At 35.2% G+C, this 24294-nt stretch overlaps 1 protein-coding gene across 7 annotated transcripts in view; it reads right to left on the bottom strand.

Annotated features, from left to right (window-relative positions):
- LOC143193852 (zinc finger protein castor homolog 1) overlaps positions 1-24294 on the bottom strand; it is a 120424-nt gene that overhangs the window by 80008 nt on the left and 16122 nt on the right. For 4 of the 7 annotated variants that reach the window (XM_076400260.1, XM_076400262.1, XM_076400261.1 and 1 more), the window contains exon 2: positions 2267-2349. The exons of the other annotated variants lie outside the window; for them this stretch is intronic. In XM_076400260.1, the coding sequence (XP_076256375.1) occupies positions 2267-2333 (67 nt within the window). In that variant the 5' untranslated portion in view covers positions 2334-2349. The remainder of the gene's footprint in view (positions 1-2266; positions 2350-24294) is intronic. 7 annotated transcript variants of the gene reach the window in all.

Here is a 24294-nt window from a genome sequence, read left to right as displayed (position 1 = left end):
TAAATATTTTAGAGATTCGCCAAAAAATGATTAATAAAAATAATAGAAAGATCAATGAGCACAAACAAGCTCGGAACCATTTAACTGAAGTTGAGACTTCAACACGATATTAGACAATATTTTTACTAGAATTGGAGAATCATTGTATCCATAAAAAATTAAGGAAACCAATATTGACGAATAAACTGAGATTTGTTAAAAAAAGGTTACATTATTTACTCGTTTAAAATATTCCTGATATAGCGTATGCAGGCTGTCATTATTTACGAATACATTTACAATTATACCGCAATTATTCCTGTATCCCGAGGCTTGTTGTGACGTGGATCGTTCCACTGTCCTGCTGCATCTTTTTCTCTCGGTTTTTTTTTCAGTGACTGTGTCAATAATTCGACGCATCGGTGTTTACCAAGCACTTAGACCAAGCTCGGACTCTCTAGATTTTATTATTTAACAAAAATGCGTCTGTCTACCGTTAAGCCAACAAAAAACCAGTTGAGAGCTGCTGTTTGCTCCTCTTTAACAATTTTCACACCTCGGTCTGTCGGTTAATAACTGCATCCTGCTCGGATATATCGACCGACGCTTGTTGCGTAAGTCACGAATACCACAAGAAATCGAAAAAAAATGTGCTCCAGTAAGTGTTCGCATGTATTCAGCGATATCTACTGGTGAAAATGCGAAATATCAAAGTAAACAACTGTTAAACAAGCTAATCTGACTGTTAAATTCGATAATTTTGATATGTGTCAACCTAAAATAACAGTTTTCATTACATTCACTTCAACATTCGTTACATTTGTAGTTTGATTTCGAGAAAGCTCCTGTCAAAGCCCATTAAATATTCTTAAAAACTTGTGGTAATGCTACTCATCATATCAGAATTGTCGATTTTGGTTTTGACGATTTAAAAGTGGTGATTATTTTCTACTACAACTACAACAATCCCAAGCGCAAATAATCATGGGTTAGACCAAGATAGCTATTCATATCAATATCGAAGCAGAGCATTCGTGACCATAAGGTTTTGCTGTACATTTTTCAATTGACCTGTTATGCCGCATAGATGGCGCTACTAGAATTAAATCCATATGTTTTTTAGTTAGCTCTAATCCTCAAAGGATGCGTGTATACATTTGACAGCTGTCGGATCATTGTTTTGTGAATTATAGCATTTTGAGTGAAGCAACTTTTGTTATTGTGAAAAAAATGGATAAAAAGGAATTTCGCGTGTTGATAAAATATTGCTTTTTGAAGGGAAAATACAGTTGAAGCAAAAACTTGGCTTGATTTCGAGTTTCCGGACACTGCCCCAGGAAAATCAACCATCAACGATTGGTATGTTAAGTCCCAAAAGAGGTTGTTATCGACGAAAGCATTAAAGAAATCCACAAAATGATTTGGAATGATCGTAAATTTTTGTTATATCATATCATTCACGAATATTTGGGTGTGAGAAAGCTCTGTGCAAAGTGGGGGCCGCGCGAGCTAATTTTTGAATAAAAACAACGACGAGTTGTGTCAATATGTGACAATGGATGAAATATGGCTCCATCATTTCACTCCGAAGTCCAATCGACAGTTAACCGAGTGGACTGCACACGATGAACCCACTCCAAAGCGTGAGAAAACGCAACAGTCGGCTGGCAAGGTTATGGCGTTTGTATTTTGGAATGCGCAAGCAATATTTTCATTGACTACCTTGAAAAAGGAAGAACCATCAACAGCAACTATTACATAGCGTTATTGGACTGTTTGAAATACGAAATCGCCGAAAAACGGCCGCATTTGAAAAAAACGCTTCACCAAGACAATGAACCGTTTCAAAAATCCATAAATAGAGCTTCCAATTGCTTCCTCCACCAGCGACTATTTCCTGTTCCCAGATCTCAAAAAAATGCTCACTGCGGCCCATTTTGAAGCAAAGGACAAATCGTATTATAAAAATGTTATCGAAAAGTTTGAGGGTCGCTATAATCACTGATGACCCTTGAAGGGAATTATGGTGAAAAAAAAAATTGCCAAAAAAAAATGTGTCTTACTATGGTAGGCCGGGGACTTTTCTATTGACCTGTTATGGTGGGCTCAGCATGATATAATGTATTTAGCAACTGCTAAAACCGAATGAAACCGTTACTGCAGAAGTCTACCAATGTGCACTGAATAAACTGAACCACATATTGTTGCAAAAAAGACGAAAGGAAATAAAATTGCTGTGAAAAAGTGATGCAAGTACCTAATACTTAAAATACGTGTTCATATTTACCTGTGTTTAGACCATAGGAATTTGGCGATAGAATCCCGGAAGTAACAGTGGCCATTGTTGATAACATAAATTCGACAACATTCCTGAAACATAAACAAAAAAAAAACACGTGAGACTTTTCGCACTCGAAACGGGAAAACGTTTCTCAAACCAGGCGACCATCGCTGCAGAATATCGAAATTCAAAAATTAATTTAAACTGTGACAATACAAGAAACTGCACCCAACCAACGACAACCCAAGAGCGGTGGTTTAATTTTCCAGGCTATTTCGTTCGGAAATTTTACTCTACTTTATTGTATTTGAAATTTACGATCATAACGACTTTCTGATTGTAAAATTTAACGAGCCGGCCGTTGTAAAATTTCCTGCAGATTTCACAGAAACCATTCCTGAAACTTAACGATATCTCCAAACATTCTGCTTCGAAAATAAATTGCTCAAAAATAAAAGATACTTATTTCATTATTTATCGGTTGTTTTTATGATAATTATAGTTAAAACAATATTAGGTATCACTGAATTTTTAGGTGATATTAGTTCCTAGCGACTGGTGCATTTTAGTGCTTCATCTTCTTCACATCGTTAGTCTGAATTAACGACACCCGTTGAAAGAACCTAACATTGATGCCGAGATGAAAATAAAATATCGACAACCATCTCTTGGAAGAAAATATGTTGTATGTTATAAGGGTTTCGTACAATCTGTTTGTTAACTTACTTATCAAGAAAATAAACAGATTATTAAGAAGACCATCTCGTGTTAAATTGACAAGCATTCTCTAGTTATTCGAAGCATTTCTTGGCATATTTTAGTGGACTTTGGCAAAAAGTATCGCAGTTAGGGCTATAATGAGTAAGGCTATAATACTCTAACATGCCCTGTGTCAAGTCATCAAGTGTCTTAGTCATAAACTATTACAATCAGAAAACACCCATGTCGAAAATTACCCTTAGTTCGTGGCTTTCCAACATAAAACTCGCAGTTCAGGGTGTAAGGTCACCAAAGCTGGATGGAAGTTGCTGTGAACTAACATAGTCTTCTATAATTTGAATAGACGTATGCCTACAAAAGCCGGATAGCTCTTGCTGAACATTGAAATTAGAATTAAAAATTCTTTGTTGTTAATTCTACTATACGTTCCACATTTACTATACTATATCAATATATCATAAGATGTTAATTTTTAATAAAGTACTGAAACTAATATAAGTATATGGAATACGCACTAACTCAACGAAAGTATAGAGGTCCTTCAGCTATTGGATGCATGATACATCATTGAAATACTGAAGAGAACTTGTATCTACATTAGAACTGCAACAAATTGGCTGGACTATAGTAGATACGTGTTAGTTTTAAGAGTTTACCAGTTGGACATTGTTAGACCACGAAGTGTCCACTACACCACTTGGGTCCCTTGGCGAAACCTTGGAAAAAGCAGAACATGAAAGATACTGACATGAACTGTAGTTGATGCGTACTCATTTCACGAACGGCAGGAACTCAGCCAATGCTTGGTCCAGTAAATCAGTTTCAACCTGGTATTAAAATAATAATTAACTGAGGAAGTGTTAAATGAACGGTGCAATACATTCCATATCCAAGTGTTTACATGCTTTGCAACGTTATGACGTGTGACCTTGAATATAGAGATGTAAACATTACGGTGTCATATCCCTACGAGTACAATGACCAAAATTATCTTTTGCAATCGTTTAAGTAGTTCATAGAAGCCAAAAAATATATTTCTAGAAAATATTACAAACAAAACAATAATTCTGTACGCTGCAGCTTCATTTTTTCGTGTCAATAAAATCTTAATTAACTGAGAAATCATTATAACAAAAAAAACTTGGTACCCTAGTTACCTACAAGTAGTTAAACTACAAGTACAAATAGTTAAATGCATTTCATACAGTTTTGTTTTCTACACCCTCAATTTGGATAATTACCACTTGCCTTTGTCTTGCCTTTATTAGTCATCATTAACATGTATCAATTTGTTATTGTAGCCTTTCCAAAATAGTGGCGAACTCACGACAACAAGGTGTATAATGTATTGCCTACTGCAGTTTGTAAATTCGTTTTCGTCTGACTTTGACTTGAATAGTGGTTCAGAAAGCGACAGATTGAAACTCACTGGATGTGGGATTATGATTCAATGTTGACTGTTGATGTAAGACAGAATGATGAGAGTGTAATCAACTAAAGGTGGGTATATAATTAATATAAAATAATTGTAGCAAACCGTATTGTACGGTGATGTATGTGCATAGATATGTGAGTAATTGTACGGAATATAGATGAGTATTTGGTTAAAATGTAGGGGGAGAAAATAAATAGTAATTGTTTTGCAGATATGTTAAATACATTAGGGAGACAGCAGTGATTAAATATAATTTTATCAAGAAAAATGTATACAGGTAGCAACAGAAGGAATAGTGATATTAGAATGATTTGTCAGGGAAACACAGCAAGAATGGAAACAAGAACATTAAAGGGTACATATGCTCTCTAATATAAGTTAAAAGCGGCAACATCGCGACGTTTTGTCATCATAAATTTAGATGACGTTAGTACACTGCTGTTTTAGATAGACTATATGTTCAATTTCTCAGAACTAGAAAAAAATGTGAAATATTCGTAAAAAAATTGTTACATCATTATGGTACATATAAATAAAGATATACTATATAAAAAATATAGAGAAACTATTAAAAATAGTTTAATTAAAACGATATCGTATGCACACACGCACTTGACTATTAAAACATATTAAAACCAGGTCACCACAATACGATCATAGGACAACACAAGCGCAGTTTACAGTAACCGAGTAGAAAATAGGATGTAATAAAACGTTTTTTTAATGAAATTTCATAGTCGGGCCACTCCCCGTTCACATATTGTTACCAAGAACAATGCACAGATATTTCGTTTTGTGATATAAATATTTATTAGGTCGAGTTACAGAAATTGCTGGTAATGATACAGCACGGGAACGGTTGAATGTTCCTCTTTTATCTCGCACACACGTCGTTTTCGTTCATAATGGAAGTATCGTCTTTTATCATCGGCTTTTACGTGAATTAATATTAAAGGATTGGTCTAGTAAAATATTCCGCCAATAGGCTTTACTTTTTGTTACCGATCATTTTGCTGAAATATTTACCGTTATTTCTCGACTATACAATTGTGCTTTTGTGGTTAAAAGAGGACATATAATAAATGGTTATATAATAAATTAAAATAAAATCTAAGACAAATAGGTAAAACAAACAATACTTAAAAGAATCAATGATAAAAATTTTTGATAAAAACCTGATTTCCATCAAATTACTGGAAGAATCTTGAAAATCCGTCAATAGGCTTTACTTTTCGTTACCGACCATCGTGCTGAAATATACACAAGAAGACATTTTTCCGAATAACGTACGAAATCGTTATTTCGTGACTATACAATTGTGCTTTTGGGTGTAAAACAGGACATTCCATACAAAGGACATGGAAAAAGGCAAATGTTTTAGCACTTGGAAAGTGGCTCAAATCACTATGATTCTTATAGCTGGGAAAAAATCAGAAGACGTCTCCCCTTATCGTCCTATAAGCCTGTTACCTGTCATCTCTAAACTTTTCGAAAAACTATACATTAAGAGACACAAAATAATCGCAGAGGAGAGAAATATTGTTCGAGACCATCAATTTGGCTTCCGTAATAAACACGGAATAACAGAACAAATACATAGATTAATCAACCAAATTAACAAAATCTTAAACGATAAAAATATTGCTCTGCTGCATTTCTCGATATTTCTCAGGCCTTTGACAAGATGTGATACACTGGACTGCACGTTAAATTGAAAAAGCTCTTGCCCCATACGCACTTTCAATTGCTGAAATCGTACCTCATATACAGACATTTTATTATGCTAACAGGGTGACGAATACACTGACCTACACCCAATATATTCGGGTGTTCCATAGGGCAGTGTTCTTGGTTCTTTGTTATATCTATTGTATACAGCTGACTTACCGACCTCGAGAAACACTACTGTTGCAACAAATGCTGACGATAAGCGTTTTTATCATCACACGAGGATTCAATATCAGCTACAAGAAATCTCCAACTTCATATTAACAAAGTCGATCCATAGAACGTTCTGGATAAAGTTGGTGTTATTCTATTTTGCCATCAAAACTTGAGATTCCAGAAGATAATTTTGGTCATGTTGTGCCTTTTAACGTTCGAGAAGAGAAAAAATAAACTCGGGCTCACATAAAATTGCATAGTATTTATGGTGACGAATGCTTAAATGAACATCAGTGTCTGAATAGGTCTGAGGTTTTGTTGAATAAGGTGATGTGAGTTATTTTTATATTGAGAGAATATAAGTGTTTAATCAATAAAAAGCCATCTAATACTTCTATCTAGTTTTTTTTATTCATAAGGACAATAAGTTCAACGAATAACCGATTAAAAAGCTTCCAAGAAATGGTAAAAGGTCATCAGACAAAACGCAAAATAAAATTAATGCCTGATTCGTATTTAAAACATGAGTCCTATTTCACACTACGAAATCCGCGAATACTTTCTTGTCTATCCAATAATAAGGCACGTCGTCGTTACGCCGCTGTGACTTACATAAAATTACGACCAATTATGCTGCAAAGAACGTACTCAATGCTAGTGGAAGTAAAATCGACGAAAATCATTTTTGTTATGAATAATTGGCGTGGCCGGTCGGTTACAAAACAGCGACAATCGATCATATCGATAATGATATAGCCATAGGAGCAATTTTAATGAATCAGAATTCGTGATCGTTCACCGGTCGACGCGGGACCACGTGATTCGCCGGATCGTTTCGAATCCATCTCGAAATTTATTCGAAATCCACCTCCGCGATGATCTTCTTCATCGATGGGCACTAGGACGGATGGGAAACGGTTCTCGAACCAATCCACAACAGTAGCATCGAAAGAAACACCATAAATAATGCATTTACATCTGGTTAATATCGTCAGCGGCCAATATCACAATTCGCTTGGCACCACCCAAAAAACAAACTAAATCTTTAATGATAATGATATGCAATCAAATTCGGTGCACGTACTACGAAAATATCATCATCCAAAGGTCAATAGAAGCACTCTCGGTCTTCATTATATATATTTTTGTGATTGTTTTCGCTCGATGTTAAAAATACGATTGACAAGACGTTGGTCGATATTAAAACGTCTGCCGATTCATTATTGATGCTTTAACGTTGTTGTTTTTATGGTAAATGTGATATCATTTGCATATTACAGGTTATTTTAATCTCAGATAGTTCTTAAATTATTATGTTATTGATCGTTTTCTTTATATATATCTATAGCAATGGTCATTATACGAGCTCATCATCCAAAGAAACTCAAAGAAAATGATCCAAAACTATTAAATCCCATGATCACAATGGGTAAATAACGTCACTACTTCTTCTGCTCAAAGAATCTTTAAACACTTCTTGAAAAAAAATCAAGATCCACTATCAATTATTATGAAATAACTTACTTGATTTAACTGCATGTACAAATGTTGAGCATTTCCTGGTTACTAGTAGAGTAGAAGATTTTATTACAGAAAGAGATAAAAATGAATGACGAAAATGACGATATGTGTACAGTAATTAAAGTTTAAAATGAGATTATACAGAAGGAACACTATTACAGAAAATAATTGAGTTCTTTATTATTATCTTTATCCTACAGAATCTTTAGAACTATCTAAAAACAAAGTTTAAAATTAAAAAAGAATTCTTAAAAACATTTAAATTAATAAACAATAACTAAAGCAATTGGTGAGACACAAGATATCAGTTCTTTTTTGTACAGTATTATTTTTCTCATGTATTGAATCACAGCTGATAAGAAAAATTGATTTCATACTAAGAACATCCAGAAGAACTATTGTTACATGAATAAAACTGAGATACCAGACAGTGTTGTTTTCTGTTAAGCTTTTCTTTTTTGAAGGCCTGGTGAATGGAAAATAAAATATTGAAAAATAAACAATGTATTAATATTCCTATACTATATAATTAATACTACTATATATATATATATATATATGTATATATATATATATATATATATATATACATTAATACATATATATATATATATATATATATGTATTAATATAATTAAAAGATACAATAACAATGGTTGGAAAAGAGGAGGAAACAAAAGGGATACATTTAATAAAATTGCTACTAAACTACTAACTTAAGAACTGTTTTGGCCATTCACCAAATATAAAGATATTCGTCAAGTAGTAACTATCGTAATTTTTGAATTATTATAAGCGATGGGAAAGCTCGAAAAGATGGGAAGACGGGTACCTCATGAATTGAATGACAGGCTATAGGAAAATCGAAAAATCGTCGGTGAAATCCGGCTCAAAAGCTACGAAAAGAGGCAATTTCTGCATCGAATAGTAACGGGTGATGAAAAATAGACTTATTTCGAAAATCCCACGGGAAAAAACTCGACTGCCAGGCTAAATCGTTTTAGTCACAAGACCATGCTTTCTAGTTTGATGCGACTATGCCGGAGTCGTATATTATAAACTGTTGAAATCCGGAGAAATAGTTAATACACCCACAATACGCTCAAAGACATGATAAGGTGATTTTGCAGCATGACAACGCACCGATTCATACAGCAAAACCCTCCAAGGAAGTGTTTGAATCACTTGGATGGGAAGTTTGATCGCTCTGGTCGCACTCTTCTGACCTGACTCCATCAGACGACCGCCTTTTCGTATTCGATGCAGTTAAAAACCATCGAACCATCGATCGACAGTTTAGCTCAAGGGAAATTCCGTTATTTTGGAATGATATCTATCAATTGCCTGAGAAATAGATAAAAGATATAGAATTAGAGCAAATATTTTGAATAAATAAATTTCAACTATCCATTGCCAAATAACGTGTTTCTTTTGGCGGAAAAAGGGCGGAAATGAATTACCGACAGACCTGGGAAAATCGAATAAACGATTGGAAACTGCGCGGACAACAAACGGAACCAGATCGTTTGTTACAATAACTATGCAAAACTATGCGCTATTTCTCGCGGTATACACGGTGGCCGAAACTGTGACGGTTCAATTAAAGATCGTCTTCACCGAAGACCATACGACAACACTAAAAAAAATCAGACCCCCGTATCAGCCCCATAAATCTGACCGCTTCTTATCTGGAAAACTATTAAACCGAGCGTTTATTTCGGGAATTGTTCCGATTTTTCGATCAATTAAACAGTGGTTAAAGGCCCATAACGAGAACATCCGATGCTGAGCAGTAACGACCTCATAAAATGTATCGATTACATTAAGAACACCCTAAAATACCCGGCAGATAAGAGGCATTAATTGGTGTCTAAATATCTGGTCCTTTCCACGAGAAAAACCGGGTTTTCGGTCAGTTTTTATGGCCACGGAGAGGACATTCGACGATGCCGTGATTATGTTTATGGCTAGATTCGTCAGAATGAGATATTAGTGGTCGATTCGACGTAAAATTAAATAAGAAAAAACGAACGAGGTATCTCTGACATCGTGAATCTTATTCTGGTGGTATACAACTTGGAAAGTTGCTATTTAAACGCATTTTTAGTCACTAAGGAACCATAAAACTGCAACACGCAATAAAATGTATGAGAGTAAATTAACAGATCAATTGAAAAGTCCCCGGCCCGACACACAGATAACCCTCAAAAGTTGCGTGTATAACATTTTGAGTGAAGCAACTTTTGTTATTGCGAAAAAAAAATGGATAAAAAGGAATTTTACGTGTTGATAAAATATTGTTTTTTGAATGGAAAAAATACAGTTGACTGACTTGATGCTTGATGCCTAGTTTCCGGACAGTGCCCCAGGAAAATTAACCATCAATGATTGGTATGCTAGGTGTAGAGGTGGTGAAATGAGCACCAAAGACAGTGAACGCAGTGGACACCCAAAAAAGGTTGCTACCAATCCACGAAATGATTTTGAATCGTAAACTGAAATTTAATGAAATAGCAGACACTCTAAAGATATCAATTCAACGTGTACATCATATTATTCACGAATATTTGAGTATGAGATCGCCGGAAAACTGCCGCATTTGAAGAAAAAGAAAGTGCTGCTTCACCAAAAGAATGCATCGTGTAACAAGTCAGTGAAAACGATAGCAAAAATCTATGAACTGGGCTTCGAATTGCTTCCTCATCCACCGTATTCTCCTGATCTGGCCCCAGTCGAATGAAGGTGATCGCCGAAACTGAGGCCTATTTTGAAGCAAAGAACAAATCGTACTACAAAAATAGCATCGAAAAATAGAAGGGTCGCTATAATCAGTGTATCACCCTTGAAGGGAATTATGTTGAATAAAAAAAACTAATTTTGCCAAAAAAAAAGTGTTTTATTATGGTAGGCCGAGGACTTTTCAATCTACCTCTTAGTATAGGTCAATACATATTTCCCAAAAAGCGATCTTTGGTAAAAAAAAATCTGGCCGGATTTTTTTTATTTTCCGTATATGGAGACCGTTATTGCCGCCGCCATCTTGTCCCTGGAACCATATCACATGCAAAATCCGTGTCGTATCAGAACAAAGACTCCGTCCTCCGATAATCCAAGTCCGAAATTAAAAACGGCAACAAAAAAGGGCGATAAAATCCATTAAAAACATAAAAGGGGGCTGGCTCGTAAAGGGTCAAAATCGGGCATTTTGGGGTGGTTGCGTCGCGCCAGATGTGCCCTATGCAAATCCGCGGCCCTTCTTACAATAAAAATTTAAATATTTAAAAAACGGCGTCGTTCATCAGACGCCGGCCCAAACGTATCGTTCACGGCTCTCGTGCCCGGTAACGGCGCTGTCGTTTGGTTGGTCGATTGTTCCAGATAAATCAAGTTCTCGGCATAAAGGGAAAAACTTTATAGTATCGCTGTTATAACAGCTTTTAGGTACTGGTTCGTCGAGGTCCCGTCTCCATTTATAACCCACCGCCAACTTGATGTGTTTTTGATGTTCGTCGTAACCAGATTTTGTTTAAAATGTATAACACGCATTTTTTTTGCCACAAAGCATCATATATATATTTCGTATTCAACATATAATGGTCAAACTCATTTTTTTGGCAAAAACATAATTCCCTTCAATGGTGATATACTGATTATAGCGACCCTCCAACTTTTCAATACCATTTTTGTAGTACGATTTGTCCTTTGCTTCAAAATAGGCTTCAGTTTCGGCGATCACCTCTTCATTCCACTGGGGCCAGATCTGGAGAATACGGTGGATGAGGAAGCAATTCGAAGCCCAATTCATGGATTTTTCCCATCGTTTTTACTAACTTGTTACGGTATAATCATTGTTTTGGTGAAGCAGTACTTTTTTTTCAAATGCAGCCGTTTTTCGACGATTTCGTCCTTCAAACGGTCCAATAATGCTATGTAATAGTCGCTGTTGATGGTTCTTCCGTTTTCAATATAGTCAATGAAAATTATTGCATGCGCATCCCAAAATACAGAAGCCATAACCTTGCCAGCCGACTGTTGCGTTTTCCCACGCTTTGGGGCGGGTTTATCGTGTGCAGTCCACTCGGATGACTGCCGATTGGACTTCGGAGTGAAATGATGGAGCCATGTTTCACCCATTGTCACATATCTATGCAAAAACTCGAGTTTATTACGCTTGATCTCTCCGAATCATCAACTCGTCGTTGTTTTTGGTCAAAAGTCAGCTCGCGCGGCACCCACTTTACACCGAGCATTCTCATACCCAAATATTCATGAATGATATGATGTACACGTTCAGTTGATATCTTTAGAGTGTCTGCTATTTCATTCAATTTCAATTTACGGTAATAAAATCATTTTGTGGGTTATTTAAATGTTTTCGCTGCGCTATCTATGTGTCACGCCGGGGTCTTTTCAATAGGCCTGTTAAATATATATTGGTAAAAATGTGAAGTATCAAAGTGTGATAAAGAACATCCTGGGGGGTAAAAAATAGTTCGGAAATGATATGCAAAAGTTATTGGACGAAAACCTAGCACAAATCCTCGAATAATTTCTGGACAGCTTAGCAGTTGATGAATTGACTGTTTCCAAACATTTACATGCGATGGGAATACGATTTGACAGAAAATATTACCTCAAACTGTCTTAAGATTGCGGCTTCATTGCCTCTAAGTCATAAAAGAAGAGTTTTCTGTGGCGTATTGTAACTAGTGAAAAACTGAATCTACTATGATAATTCCAAGATTCAAATATAATGGGTTAGTTGCCATCCACATCTACAACAAACCGGAATGTGTAACATATGTTTGAAAAATAGGTCAAAAGAATCATTTAATTATATTGAAGAAGCTTTAAAAGATCTATTAAATGGTAAAGGTAAATAGAATTAACCGTGGTGAGAGGAGTACCAATAACGACAGTGGTAACAATCTTCCACTTCACTAAATCAAAAGACAGAGAGAGAAAGGAAAAAAATTAGAGAGAAAAATAACTAACCAAACCAATCTAGTATTGACGATTTAACAGCTCGCGAAGCAATACTGTTCGACGTCCACCGCGAAGAAGATTTACTACATTTTTAATAGATTCGGAAAACAGAAGCTTTCGAGACGACGAGGAGGACGAGAAGAGTGGCCACGATAAAAAAGAACTTATTTAAAAATATATTTATGTATATTGCAGTCGTATTTCAAGGATGTGGCCGATGGGCACTGTGGCCCCGCGCCTTGGAAATCATTTAAATGCTAAATAGGCAATAGGCCGAGTCCGATAATGTCCCTGAGCAGTCGCGAGTCGCGTATTAGACGTATATAGATGTCGCCAGCTGTTCGAGGAGATACGGCAACCGTTTCGATCTCCATAAATCAACGAAAATTAATTGATTCAAATATATTATCGCCTTTTTTCTCTCGAACTAGTTAATTATTGGTTTTTAAATGATTCGGACAATCATATCCGGATATCGTATTATAATTAATTATCTTGTGACCAAAATAGTTATACACAGAGAATAAACATCTTATAACAAGCTTGATCAACAATTACTACTTCATTTAAACCCAGTCTCTTTACCTGTCCCGTTTTTTTTATGTTTAAAAATTGTTTAGGTCTGGACTATAGCACGTGTCGTTTGAAGGCTAGAAGGTGGCGTTATTTACATGTCAATCCCGAGCTTTATTGACTGATGTTATATAAATAACTGTTGATCAAACTTATCAAAAGACGTTTATTCACTGTGTATAACTATGTCGAGCTCAAAATAATTAGTACTCACTAGGAACTAGATCTGGACTATAGCACATGTCGATGGACGGTTAAGAGGTAACTCTATTTACATATATATATGTACCCAATATAAACCTACAAACCCACCTGGAGCAAATGCAATTATGGTTGAAGACATGGCGTATTAAAGCCAATGAAACAAAATCCACGCATATAACGTTGACCCTGCATAGAAGAACATGTCCACCAGTGAATATCAATCATCGTCAACTCCCTCAAGCAGAGCATGTTAAATATCTTGGTATGCACTTAGATCGACGCCTAACCTGGAAGAAGCACATACTCTAAACGGAAACAACTTGGACTAAAATTATATTAAAAGTATTGGCTCATCGGGCGCAAACCCAAGTTATCATTAGATAACAAGGCATTGTTGTATGAGTCTATACTCAAGCCTATTTGGTCATATGGAATCCAACTACGGGGTACAGCTAGCAAATCTAATATATCGATCATTCAACTGTTCTAAAATAAAGTATTTCGTCCCATTGTTGATGCTCCGTACTATATTTCAAATAAAGTGATACAACGCGATATTTCTCTAGAACCTATAACCAGTGTAATTCAACGTGTTTGTGTGATGTACTTCGAAAGAGTGTCAGAGCATCCCAATGTACTCGCTAATCAGCTAAATATGCGACGAGATAGTGAAGTGCGTAGACTAAAACGTTTAACGCCACCTGATCTGATTATTGGACATATGTAGAGTTTAGAATAAGCATTAGAATAAGACTAATTAATTAAGATAATATTTTATACCGAAGATTGCGTAATGAAGGGATTTTCTACATGTCATGTATATATAATATAGACATAAGAAATAGTTATTGCCAATAGGGCAGATTGTGGAATTACAAAGAGATTAAAAAATCTATTATGTTAATCCATAATAATGAATTATACCCTTGAATCGGAAATATCGTAGGTTAATGAACGGACAGCGAGTGGAAGTTTGTGAGAACACTCTAAAAAGCATATGTTACGAAACCTGGGAACCGTCAGAGAGACATAAAAGTAAGATACAAGCAGCAGAAATGAAATACCCCCGAAGAGTCAAGGACGCAACAAAGATGGATAGGATGAGAAGGAAAGAATTAAGAAAAGACCTCATTAGTGAATTAGTGAAATACTACATAGGACAGGTAAAGGAAAGATGAGAGGAAAGAAAGGAGGGGAGAAAAAGCAGAAGGCAACTTAAGAGAATCTGTGACGAGTGTATCACAGAAATACTTTAGAAGAAAGGAAAAGAGTTGTAAGTGCCTAATAGATCAAATACTATGTAATTTTTTTTAATTAATCCCTTAGAACATTTTTGATTGGTCGCAAAATTTAAATAGCATATTGAACAGATGGTGAACCGAAGTCACAAAAGTTCCCGGTATAAAGAATAAATCGTACGGACCGAAGATCCGCGGTACAAAACGAAGACGAAACGTGCAGGAAAATAAACAAGTTCGAGATATCGATTATGAACCAAAGAATTGGTCCGACTGGGACCACCTTAAGCCGCCGAGGAACCACTATTTCGTAGTTGGCTGAGACACTTTCCGATCGTTAAATCGCCTTTTATAACTTACTTTACGGCAACGCCGGGTCCACGACGAAAATCCAGCCAATAAAACCAAGAAATTAATGCATTTTTTACCATAAAAAGGCGCTATCGTATGTCGTTTACCTCTTTTAAAATTCTTTCGGACGATTCTGGAGCTTGTTGGACAAAAGCACGTCGCTCTGGACGGAGAAGGAACAAAAAGAAAACGAGCGCCGAGCGGATAAAGAGAACGGCGAAAAAAGAAGAAGATGCGTTCTCCGGGGGACTCTTACTGATTAAAATTTGGCTTGTTCTTCGTCGGGTTGATTCGTAAATTTCAATTAAAACGGATCTTTTTTTAATGGTTTATGATAATGAAAACAAAATCCCCATACGTACTGGTCTGAAGCATTTATGCCGTACTTTTTACGGATTTAGTTAAATACTTCATATATACGTTAATAATTTGATCATATAACAGGTCAATTGAAAAGTCTCCGGCCTGACATATAGATGGCGCTACTACAATTCACATATTTTTCAGCTAGCCTTAAGCTTCAAAAGATGCGTGTATAAATGTATGCTAAGTTTAGACGTGGTGAAATGAGCACCGAAGACGGCGAACGCAGTGCACGCCCAAAAGAGGTTGTTACCGACGAAAACATTAAAAAAATCCACGAAATGACTTTGAATGACCGTAAATTGAAATTGAATGAAATAGCAGATACTCTAAAGTTATCAACTGAACGTGTACATCATATCGTTCATATTTGGGTATTAGAAAGCTCTGTGCAAAGTGGGTGGCACACTTTTGACCAAAAACAACGACGAAGTGATGATTCGGAGCAGTGTTTGAAAAAGTCGGGTTGATAAACTCGAGCTTTTGCGTCGATATGTGTCCAAGTCCAATCGACAGTCATCCGAGGGGACTGCACATGATGAACCTGGCCCAAACCGTGGGAAAACAGTCGGCTGGAAAAGTTATGGCGTCTGTATTTTGGGATGCACATGGAATAATTTTCATTAACTACCTGGAAAAAGGAAGGGCCATCAACAGCGACTATTGACCAAGACAATGCACCGTCTTACAAGCCAGTGAAAACGATGGTAAAATTCCATAAATTGGTCTTTAAATTACTTCCTCATTCACCGTATTCTCCAGATCTGGCGCCCAGCGACTATTTACTGTTCTCAAATCTCAAAAGAATGCTCGCTGGGAAGAAATTTCCGTCGAAAGAAGAAGTGATCGCCGAAACTGAGCCCTATTTTGAAGCAAAGGACAAATCGTACTACAAAAATGGTATCGAAAAGTTGGAGGGTCACTATCATCAGTGTATCACCTTTGAAGGGAAAACTAATTTTGCCAAAAAAATGTGTTTTACTATTGTAGACCGGCGATTTTTCAATTGCTCCGTTACTCTGTGCACTTGGTCGATTGTCGGGCGGTGATTTCGAAGTCCGAACTGGAAATATGGTATTTTTATAAATGGTTTAATACGTTTTAACAGCAGTTTCTCAAATAATTTTGATATCAATCACAAAAATGAACCACAAAATATCACAGAGAACTACAAATGTCACGTTCAATTTTGACTGAATCATGGCTTTGTAAGACTGTACATTATCCTCGCCAGTTACTGAAGTTATTGAAAATTTAATCACTTGGATATTTGTATTCAATATATAACGATATACTTCGTAAAAATTAGTGATATCATAAATAACAAGAACTAAGGATATTACTTACTATCAGATATATAACATCCAGCACAGAAGTTAAGACGTTCATTGTCAATCCCTAATAAGGAATTCACACATTTGAATAATTACGCCGACATTTACGTAACATCAAACAGCGCGCTGAACCTATTTATTTTCCCGCGGCATCATCGAATGTAAAGAACATAAAACCTCAATCCCGAAAGGAGGATTTGAAGCAACACCGCCTGTTTCTACCTGTAATTTGTAAATTTGCCCAGGCACTAATCCGTAATAGATATAGAGTTCTGACTCGAGCCAGTGCTTTATGATTGTTTGTTCCCGGCCGCAACGTAAGATCTGATAACAAAAAAGTCGCCGAAAACGATGTAAAAGAGCTTTTCGGCTGTTTGTTCCAAGCCGAGCTTCCGTGCATCACAAATAAACGTTAATTACACCAATTAAGATAGCGGTTAACTATTTGCTCTGGGATATATTTTATTGGTAACGAATTAAAAATTAGTAGAGAATGGGATTTGTTATTTAATAAATATTTGCGAATATTTAATCTAATCTGATTTTGTAATACAAACATGGTATAATAGTACACACGGTCGGAAGTTAGAGAGAGTTAATTCTGGCGAATATGGTTGATGTTGGCAGAATTTATTATACTTTAATTTACATCGAACATTTACATCGTAGATGTTTCTATTGTAAGCCGAGCGGGGTCAAATCTTGGTGCTACCTTTACTTTTGTGGTAAGTAAGGCTGTCCTGCTGAACCCACCCGCAACAATCATTTTCTATGTATCCATTAACACCTCATCAGGTTCATGTGAATTGGCGTCAGTTGTGTGCCAGCTATGTTAATTAATATATCAATTTATCAGGATAAGCATGGGACTATAGAACAAGTGCATAGACTTGTAAACAAAATAAACGCTGACCTAAATGCCAAAAGATATTGTTCGGCTGCTTTTCTGGACACATCTCAGGCTTTAGACAAAGTATGGCGTACGGGCTTGCGGGTTAAACTAAAGAAACTTCTCCCTCATCCGGACTATCAGTTACTAAAATCGTATTTCATTGACAGATATTTTATTGTAAATCAAGGCGATGAATATACAGAATTAAATCCCATATATTCAGGAGTTCCGCAAGGTAGTGTACTGGGTCCAGTACTGTATCTTCTGTATACGGCTGATCTGCCCACCACAAAAATAACTACTGTGGCAACATATGCAGACGATACGGTAATCTTAGCATCCCATGAAGATCCAGTCACAGCATCAATAAACCTACAAACCCACCTGGAGCAAATACAATTATGGTTGAAGACATGGCGCATTAAAGCCAATGACACAAAATCCACGCATATAACGTTTACCCTGCGTAGAAGAACATGTCCACCAGTGAATATCAATCATCGTCAACTCCCCCAAGCAGAGCATGTTAAATATCTTGGTATGCATTTAGATCGACGCCTAACCTGGAAGAAGCACATACTCTCTAAACGGAAACAACTGGGACTAAAATTATATCAAATATATTGGCTCATCGGGCGCAAATCCAAGTTATCATTAGATAACAAGGTATTGCTGTATGAGTCTATACTCAAGCCCATTTGGATATATAGAATCCAACTATGGGGTACCGCCAGCAAATCTAATATATCCATCATTCAACGGTTCCAAAATAAGGTGTCCGTACTATATTTCAAATAAAGTGATACAACGCGATATTCCTCTAGAACCTATAAAGAGTGTAATTCATCGTGTTTGTGTGAAGTACTTCGAAAGAGTGTCAGTGCATCCCAATGTACTCGCTAATCAGCTAAATATGCGACGTGATAGTGAAGTGCGTAGACTAAAACGTTTAACACCACCTGATCTGATTACTGGACATATGTAGACTTTAGAATAAGCTTTAGAATAAGACTAATTAATTAAGATAATATTTTATACAGAAGATTGCTTAATGAAGTGATTTTCTACATGCCATGTATATATAATATAGACATAAGAAATACTTATTGCCAATAGGGCAGATTGTGGACTCACGAAAAGTAATAAAAAAAATTATCAGGAAACGAGCCTTGTCGCTAAATATGCCAAAAGATGTTTTCCATTATAATAATTAATACATTTAATTCCTGTTACATCTTTCCATTTTGTCAAATGCCAAACAACATATCAGCATCAAAAACTATTACTATTCTACAAAACATCATCAAATATGTCTCAGAATACGGAACATACATATTGTCAGCTGCAGGATTACGAATCTTAGAGTAGAGTAGTATCTTAGTTAAAATTTGGGCAAATATGGAGCTGCGCTAAAAATTCAAATCAACTAGTCATCCAACGCTGTTAAAACAAAATTCTTCGATTAATTACCATATGCCTATTGTTACGTAACCCACGAAAAACTGCACGAAGACCTGGAAATCAAATAGATTTGTGAAGTTATCCAAGATTTCGCCTTAAAAAACGAATGAGGATTACTTAATCATACTAACGTGGAAGCAATACAACTACTGGGCAACGCGCAGGACATCAGAAGAATTAAGCGAATCAAACCATACGAACTTATATAAAGTGTATAGCTTAAGTTATTATAATTTTATAATTGAGGAATAATTCTTCCTTATAAATTAGTCTAAGTACAAATGAATAATCATTCACAAAATAGACGAAATAACACACATATTGAAATTTTAAAGCCTTGGGTCTCAGCCAGGATAGTTACAATAAACAGATAAGGGAAGTTGAAGCCAAGTGTACCACAACGAGGTGTATTTTGGGCCAATTTTTTTACATACTTTATTTGCCACCATGGCTATATTTGCGATGACACTGTAATACTTGTTGGACACAACAGTGAAGAAACAACCAGAGAATTACAAAAAGCAAGTGACAATAACAAATAGTAAGTAAAGTAAGAGTAAATAACAGTAAACCTCGATAGTAAATCCCGTTGGAAGAGGGCCATTCATTTAATCATTTAATCTGATCGATATTAAACGGTACCATTGCAACAGTACTAACGATCAAATCACAGTTGTCAATGCTTCATGTCATTTTAAATGTTACTTTGCACGACATAAATAACCACATGTCATTATAAGAAGGCAGAACTGTTAGCAAAGCAACATATTTGTCTTTTAACCTCCTAGAAATCAAATATTATCCCAAAAGAAACATGGATGTTATTTAAGAATTAATTTAAAAATTGGTAGAAGTCTTGAAGAGCTTTAAGATCAACATAATGCAATGTTTTTTGTAATCATATTTAACCATAATTGTTCGCATAACGAACGAAATGAAGAAAAATCGTCTATTTCGAAGAAGTCGGGGCGGTACAACGAACAAATAGCGGAGACCTTGGGGTAATCCGTCACGATCGAGAAATATGTATCCGAAAATGGACCTCCGTAATCAATCAAACTGGCGATACAGCCTCAATAACAAATTTACGAGACGGAATTTTATCTGTTATTAATATATTCAAGGGGAAACGTTAAAAGAATTCGACGTCAAGATTTGTGTGACGTGGTGGACACGAATCCGGACAACTGGTTATATGTTTATAAGCGTATATGATTTTTTCTAGATCGACGATGGCGATTTTGCTCTGAATTCGGTCAAAAACACGACACGAAAAACCGGCGATCATTTGTCAAATTATCGAAATATTTAAATTATTGTTCGGTTCTTGGTCGGTGGGCGTAGGTAAGTCCGCTAATTAATCGCCGAGACGGGATCGTGTTTCTACTGTTTCGGCGTTTAAAACAAAACAAAATCGGGGCATTTTTCATTCGTTCGTTGTTTTTTTCTACCAGATGATCGGGTTTCCTGTGACCTTGTAGCGAAAATATTCCAAGATTAAAATTATCTTCATCCATAGTAAGAAGTTAAGAAAATTACAAAAACTCGCATAAATCCAAAGAAATTACCGGACCGTGATTTAATAATTGACTAAGTGCTTCAAAATATACTAAGAAATGGAATTATACAAAATCAAACAGAAAATACAAAATCAAACAGAAAATACAAAATCAAAAACAAAATCAGGATAACTACCAAATGAAGTAAGATCCTACGTCGATCGATTTCTCCAATATCAATGATAGTTCATGTTAAAGACCTCAAAACCAATTATAAAAAGACAAAATCTAGTACCTACACATCAGTTTGGTTTTATAAACAAATATTCAACAATTGATGAGGTGTGCCCAATTACAGACGATATTGAAAACGCCTAGAAAGACATAAAGGTCTACCCTGCAATATTTTTGGACGTACTCCAAGCCTTCGGGAAGGTTCGCCAAGCGACTCATCCACAAACTCCAAAAATTTTACTAAAGCAACATATTAATTCTTTTAGCTCTTACGTCTCAGTCAGAATATCATCACTACATAGTATAAAACAAAGTCGCCTTTTCTGTCCCTATATCCCTATGTGCGCTTAAATCTTTAAAACTACGCAACGGATTTTGATGCGGTTTTTTTCAATAGATAGAGTGATTCAAGAGGAAGGTTTATATGTATAACACATGCATAATATACTGAGGCAACATTGCTAATTTTAGAGGTTTCTAACGTGATGTCGTAAATTAACCTATTTTTTTAGGCTTATTTAGCAATTAGCAAAAACGCTGCCTAACCCTACGAGTTAGATCAAATTAATGTACTACAGTATTGTACTCCATAAAAAGGTCTACAAAAAAGTCCGCGATGGTGTTTATCTTTTAGGGATAACCCACATTAACCATTTTTATTGTTTACTTTTTACGTGAGAAAATGGCTTATTTACGAAGCTATTTTAAGCAATACGGCATTAATCCTTATCGAATTAAGTACCTTAAATACAGTGTGCAATTAATATAGATCAATATGGTTCCTTACAGTATGTAAATTAAACAAACATTTTCGACGATATTACAAATTTAAAATTTGCGTTTAAAAATGTGTAATGTAATAAAAATTGTATGAATTTAGATATTCCAAAGATAGCAGGAAATCTTCATAGTAAGTATAGGGGAAGAGGAATTGTTTTACTCCAAATTTAATGCGTGCAGGCCAAGGGCAGTAATGAATGAACCAAAAATACTGGATCGATTTTAATCATGTTTTCATTGAGTGACATAGGCATATATATTTTATGCCCGTGCAAAGTCGGAGCGGGCCGCTATGTCTTTATATACAACGTTCATATTTTTTCTGTAGTGTATTTAATTTAGTATCAGCATTGCACCCGTGCGAAGCCTGGGCGGGTCGCTAGTTTACAATAAAGAGATAAAGAAGTTGAACTCTAGTTGCTACCATGGTTATATTTGCTAATTGGTTGGAACCAGCAAAGAAGTTGCCAAAAAATTACAAAAGGTGAGTGACAATAAATGTAATTATTGATATAAAACTCTGTTGGAAGAAGCACATTGAAAATAAGATAACTGTACGACCCTCCAGCCTGATCGATATTAAACAGTACCATTGCGTCAATTCCCCATAGTACTAAACTTAAAATTACACGTGCAAAAGCTTCCTGTAATTTCCAATATTAGTTTACAAGTTATATTATTGATTAAACATTTTAAAAAGTTTATGGAGACTCTGTACCATGAAAACCAACATCGGCGATCGTGTCATACACACATTGATGATGTTAGACGATCTGGTAGTTTAATATCGACATTTGTTAGAAAAATTGAAAAAATTAAGTTGAGTAAGTTAGCTGACACTTTGATGATTTACAACCAATTAAAGCCGCAATCAATTTGTGACCCTGAATATCTATTGTTTTCGGCATTTTCAAACAAAGTAATATGATATATTACGCAGCGACCTAAATGATCAAAATAATCAATTATAACCAATATTTTGAATACTTTAGCCTACATCTGACAACCAGACGGCGACCGGTCGTCAGATGTATAAAAAATTCTTGAAAGCAATAGTGATAAGAGATTTTAACTTTTACTTATACATTATTGTGGCTGTATAATTAAATGTAGTTTTTATATTTACTATAATGTTAAAATAAAATATATTTCATAATATTTTTGTTCAATTACTTTATTTAGATTAGAATTTTTTTGTATGTTAAAGCCAAAGTTAATTCGGCAACATTGCAATATTTCGACGTCACAAATATCCACGATACATTACTAAAAAAACGTTGACTACACTATATATGTGAGACTGGATGAAATAATTATTCCCTACTCTACATCTGAATCATAAACCATCTAAAAAAAGCGATGAAAATTTTTTTCTTTGACCTAAGACTTATGGAGTGATGTGACAACGTTACAATCAGGCTGGCATATTTTCGTTTAACCAAATATCCATTTCTATGTCACACTAAGTAAATTAAATTTGTATGCTTCCTGTTTCATGAAAAAAAGAAGGCGTTTTAATTAATGTGTCGCTACCCAAAAAAAAAACTCGATCGCTATCTCATTGGTAGAATTCGAACGTTCGTACGGTCCGAACAGGAAAAAAACACTCTAGTTTTTCGACGATTAATGGTGATTAAACGAAATTTTAAACGAAAAGTGCGTATTGCCCATTCTGGGAGATAACACCGTACAATACACCCACGTATCTGTTCGGTTATGTTATCAAAACATTGCAGTCGTGTAGATTAGATACATGGGTTTACGTTATAATGGAAAAAAATGTTTTTAAAATTAGTTTTTATATTCTTTAATTGTAGTCGATGTTTTTAAATTGCGTATATTTTATTGTTACTCAAATGGATTTAATTGTTTCAATATATAAATTTGATTTGATTTTTTTTTCCATTTAAAATTTTTCATATTAACAACAAGGTTCTGCGTTGCTTTGTTGTAGAAAAATAACACCTTTCTTCGCTTGATCTGATGAAACTTTAGTCCAACCAAAACAATCATAATACATTTCTAGTGATTGGTTTTACAAGTATAATCAGACTCTATATTATCCTCACTGATGTAACTGATATGGTTTGGCCTATATTTTTTATTAATATCCTTGGATAAGAAAAATACATCTTAATATAGGTAATATATCTTTGAATTTCCAAAAATATACCCCCAAAATTAAGCCACAAGCAGATTATTATATTAATAACCGACGTTATTTTAGGAGGTGTTCTCAATTATAATATGGCTTAAGATTCAATATCATCTTATATCAATTTGTATTAATCCCATATATTTCGAATGGATTTAAATTTAGCCATATCAGTATGAAAATGTTCTTTTGTGTAAAAAATATCTTGTTTGTTTTCATTTAATTGTTAAGTTGTCTTCATCAATGTGTACCACTGTGCTTCTTAAGAATTTCAGCACTATATTGTAACGTTATATCGTTAATAAATGCTGGGGTTTCTTAGTTATAACATTTCTTGTAATAGATCTAGCAGACTATTTAAATTAATGTGCTTTCGTTTCATATTTTAGCAGCAAACAAGAATA

Source organism: Rhynchophorus ferrugineus, unplaced genomic scaffold (genome assembly GCF_030347505.1).
Source record: "Rhynchophorus ferrugineus isolate W39M unplaced genomic scaffold, kcgeb_rfMv2 rfM3, whole genome shotgun sequence".
Lineage (NCBI taxonomy): Eukaryota > Metazoa > Arthropoda > Insecta > Coleoptera > Curculionidae > Rhynchophorus > Rhynchophorus ferrugineus.
Note: the sequence above shows the minus strand (reverse complement) of the source record. Positions and strands in the feature narration are given on the sequence as shown.